The 3,998-nt window shown below is 35.0% G+C and overlaps 1 protein-coding gene across 1 annotated transcript; it reads right to left on the bottom strand.

Moving 5' to 3' along the window:
* Window positions 1-768: 768 nt before the first annotated feature.
* On the bottom strand, window positions 769-3,595 carry LOC134295882 (taste receptor type 2 member 8-like). The gene has a single exon (XM_062969364.1). The coding sequence runs from the start codon at window positions 3,593-3,595 to the stop codon at window positions 2,705-2,707; it is 891 nt and encodes a 296-aa protein (XP_062825434.1). The 3' UTR covers window positions 769-2,704.
* Window positions 3,596-3,998: the final 403 nt, after the last annotated feature.

The following is a 3,998-nucleotide window of genomic DNA, read 5'->3' as shown; positions in this document are numbered from 1 at the left end:
ATGTCATTTCTAAATTAGTTGTTCCTTTCCTCTGCATTTCACCCAATGAAACAGGTGGCAATCTCGGTCCGATAAAATTTGAAGAATGGGAACAAATCTGGAATAAAAAGTTAAAATACACATACGCTTGGGATCTAAAGGAGAATTGGTTAAAGATTTTCCACAGGTGGTATATGACTCCAAAAAAACTAGCATTAATGTATAAAAATTATGGAAATAAATGTTGGAAATGTAAAACTCATGAAGGATCCTTTTACCACCTGTGGTGGACTTGTGAAAAAGTGCAAAAATTTTGGAGAATGATTCACGTAGAGACACAAAAAATATTGGACAGAAAGTTCCTCATAAAGCCTGAATTATACTTATTAGGAATTGTGGACACATCACTAGATTGGAGTATAAATGATGATAAACTTTTTACATATATTTCAACAGCGGCCAGAATAATTCTAGCAAAACAATGGAAAACAGAGCAGATCCCAGAGATTGATCACTGGTTGGAGAAGATAGAAGAAATAAAGAACATGGATAAACTAACTTGGTATATGAAAGAAATTAGAGGAAAGCCGATAAAGAAAACGAACTGGGAAAAAGTGGAAATGTATATTCAACAGAAGGTGTAACTGTGGAAAAGTGAACCGGGATATTGTAAGAAACTTAATTGGAAAGTAATGTACCAAAAAAGGGAAAGAATGGAAGTTTGTTTTGTAATACCCCCTTTTTTTTCCTGCCCCGATTTCCCTTATGTTTCTAATTCTGTATTACTTAGCCCCTTTTATCCCCCTCCCTCATTGTTATCCTCACTGGTAATCCTTGTTTTTATAATGTTTTTGTATGTTATTCACTTTTCTTCTAAATAAAATCAATAAAAAAAAGAAACAGGTGGCAATCTCTCTCATATTTTCATAGAACTATATCTTTTTATATCAGTACAAATAAAAAATTATAGAAATTTGATAATAATTCGCTTTAGAAATGCCTTTATGTGACAAATCATTGTTGATATTGGTGGTGCTGTTGCTGTTGCTGTTATTACTACAACAATATAAATATTAGGTATGGCTGCTTTACATGATTCCTGCCTTGCTATTTTTAACCCCACAATAACTCTGTAAGATATATTTCCCATAAAGATGGCCAAGGCCCAAAGTAACAAAGTCAGTTTTATGATCAAGTAGGAATCTGAACTCTCTCTTCTGAGTTAAGAACTTTCAGTTTTACTGTATTCTAGTGATCTCATAAAATTTATTATTTTTATAAATAGTATCAAAGTTGAAACAGAGTGGCAGAACAATACAAATTAACACATTTGTTATTCATAATAATTTACATAGTATGCAAATCAGACACTCAGATTTGAGAGTTGAGAATATGGCATAAGTCTGTGTCCCAAAATATATTTGCCTCTCAAATTCTAAGGTATTTTTTAGTGTTTGAATGGGTACATAGATTTGTTTACTGATGTCTGTAGAAAGTGAAATGCAAAAACAAGTAAAACTTTATTTTTCTCCTGCCCTATCTCCCTATGGAGACTCAGGGTGGTTCACAACATAAAAGGCAAACATTTATTGCCATTAAATACAACAATAGACTAAACAATTCCAAATTAATAAAACAGAACATCCAGTAATAAAACAAATCACTTGAAGACAATGATAACAGAGTACACAATATTAAAACAGAGTTTAAAAACAGAGTTCAAAACCATAATCAAATTCCATTCCTTGATTCATAAAACTGGATATTTAAATGCTGATATATCTAGAAACAATTCTAGCTACACAAAAAGGGAGAAGGGAAAGAGGGGCTGGAATAGGCATAAAAAAGAATTAATTGTACATTAATGTTATTTTTAGCTCTTTTTTTTTTTTTCATTATTCTGAAAATAGCCCCAGATCATATGGAACTAGTGCCTCTCATCTAGGGCAGTTTCATGATTGACCAGAGTGTATTTTACATCATCTGATAATACTTTTTCACATAATTAGATTATACTGCTCCTTGTTAATAGATGTAAATTTCTGGAAAAATATTGAAGCATGAATCTAAAATAGAACTTTATGTCTAAATCATTTTAATACTTCATTTTCTGTCAAAGTTATTGTAATCATTCTATACACAATAGGAAAATCAAAGGTGATAAGTGGAACCATTTCTTATGTTTCCTGAAAGACTGTCATTTATTGAAAAGTACCTCTACATTTTGAATACATAGTTTTAACCCATTCTCTATATCCCTCCCTCCAATCATTACAATTCTCCAGTGCACTATAGAAATTGGTCAAATTCATATATGTAGATCAAATTGATAGTTAGGATATTTTGTCGAAGGCTTCCATGGCCAGAATCACTGGGTTTCTGTGAGTTTTCCAGGCTATATGGCCATGTTCCAGGAGCATTCTCTCCTGATATTTTTCCCACATCTATGGTAGGTATCCTCAGAGATTGTGAGGTCTGTGGGAAACTAGGCAAGTGGGGTTTATATATCTGTGGAATGTTCAGGGTGGGAAAAAGAATGGTTTTAGGGCAAACAAAATTATCAGTGACTTTTGGAGATTGGAGACATTAGTGACAATGGGTTTCAAAAGCCTTCTATTATATAACAGCTTTTCTTTAACTGTGCCTCACCCACCCACCTCAAGTGAGCATTATAGTAAACCAAGGTAAAATATGTGTTTGAAGGATCTAATGTTGTCCTTACAAGTTAGGTTTCTCTTCTTGGAAGTACCTGAATAGCTGCCTGGTTTAAGTTGGGGTTAACCAGCAGCAGAACATAGGCCTGAGCACAAGAGTACACATACACTGTTGTTGTGACCAAGATTATTTCAATTTTTCCCTTAATTACAATCAGAGAAAAGGTCTGCGCCACATAAAACAACAGATAAAGGAGAAGGATGCAGAGCACCACTCCAGTTGCTTTGATATGAGCTTTAGTTTGGATACTCCTAGAATTATGTTCTTTACTCTTCATCCGGTAGACGTGCTTACAGAGTGAGGCAACAACCAGAATGCAGCAAACTAAGATCACAAGAAGGGGTGAACCAGAGCCAACAATTAAAAACAAGATTTCATGAATACCAGTGTTATGATGCTGTGAGATTTCTTCATTCATTTGGGTCCCAATTAATGTTGTGTTTCTCTGGATATTTATAAGAGTAAAAAATGACATAAATAACACAAGAAACAATGAAACAACCAGAGATCCTGCAATAAGTCGTGGTACTAGCCAGGATATCCTCAGTTTGCACCAAAGGAAGAGGGAATGAGTGCTATTCACAATCTTGATGTAATAGAAGACACAGAGGCAAGCAGTGAACCAATGTCTGCAGATGATAATAAAATCATTTAAAGAGTACATTAAACTCTTGGGAAACATGGGGATGATGTAGTCATTGATGCAAGTGAGAATGACTAAGACAGTTGCCCACAAATTGGTCAGAACCAGGCTCAGAAGAAGCTGTTCACTGGAATCAAGACTTCTGCTTTTGTTCCATACCCTGAGAATCACTGTAAGTATAAAGCCATTGGAGATGAATCCACCGAGAGCCAAGTCAACAAGAGCCAGAATGAAGGAAATGAGCTGAGGTGAAGACATATTTCCTGAATTAATTGTTTTCTGCTATAAAAATGCCCTCCACTCAGTTGACCTTAGCTATTGAGCTAAGATGTAAAGTGCAGGTAGCAGATCTGTGAGGTCATTTTTATAGGCATTGGGAATTGCAGTATATTAATAAACTATTCATCAAACTCTGTAAATTGATGGATCTGTCACGTACCCCATTTCCATAATCTGTGATACTGATACAGGTTATGGAGATAAGAGACCTGCCTCAGAACCTCCCTTTAATCAGGGATGGGCTTCAATCATGAAGTGTTGTCATAGACAATCCATTTATCAGGCTCAGAGTTTCCTTTACTGTGTTGAAAGAAAGAAACTTGAGAAATTAAGAAGGGATCCCAAAAGGCCACCCAGCTAAACCCCCTTCAGCCAGTCAAGA

Source organism: Anolis carolinensis, chromosome 2 (assembly GCF_035594765.1).
Source record: "Anolis carolinensis isolate JA03-04 chromosome 2, rAnoCar3.1.pri, whole genome shotgun sequence".
Lineage (NCBI taxonomy): Eukaryota > Metazoa > Chordata > Lepidosauria > Squamata > Dactyloidae > Anolis > Anolis carolinensis.
Note: the sequence above shows the minus strand (reverse complement) of the source record. Positions and strands in the feature narration are given on the sequence as shown.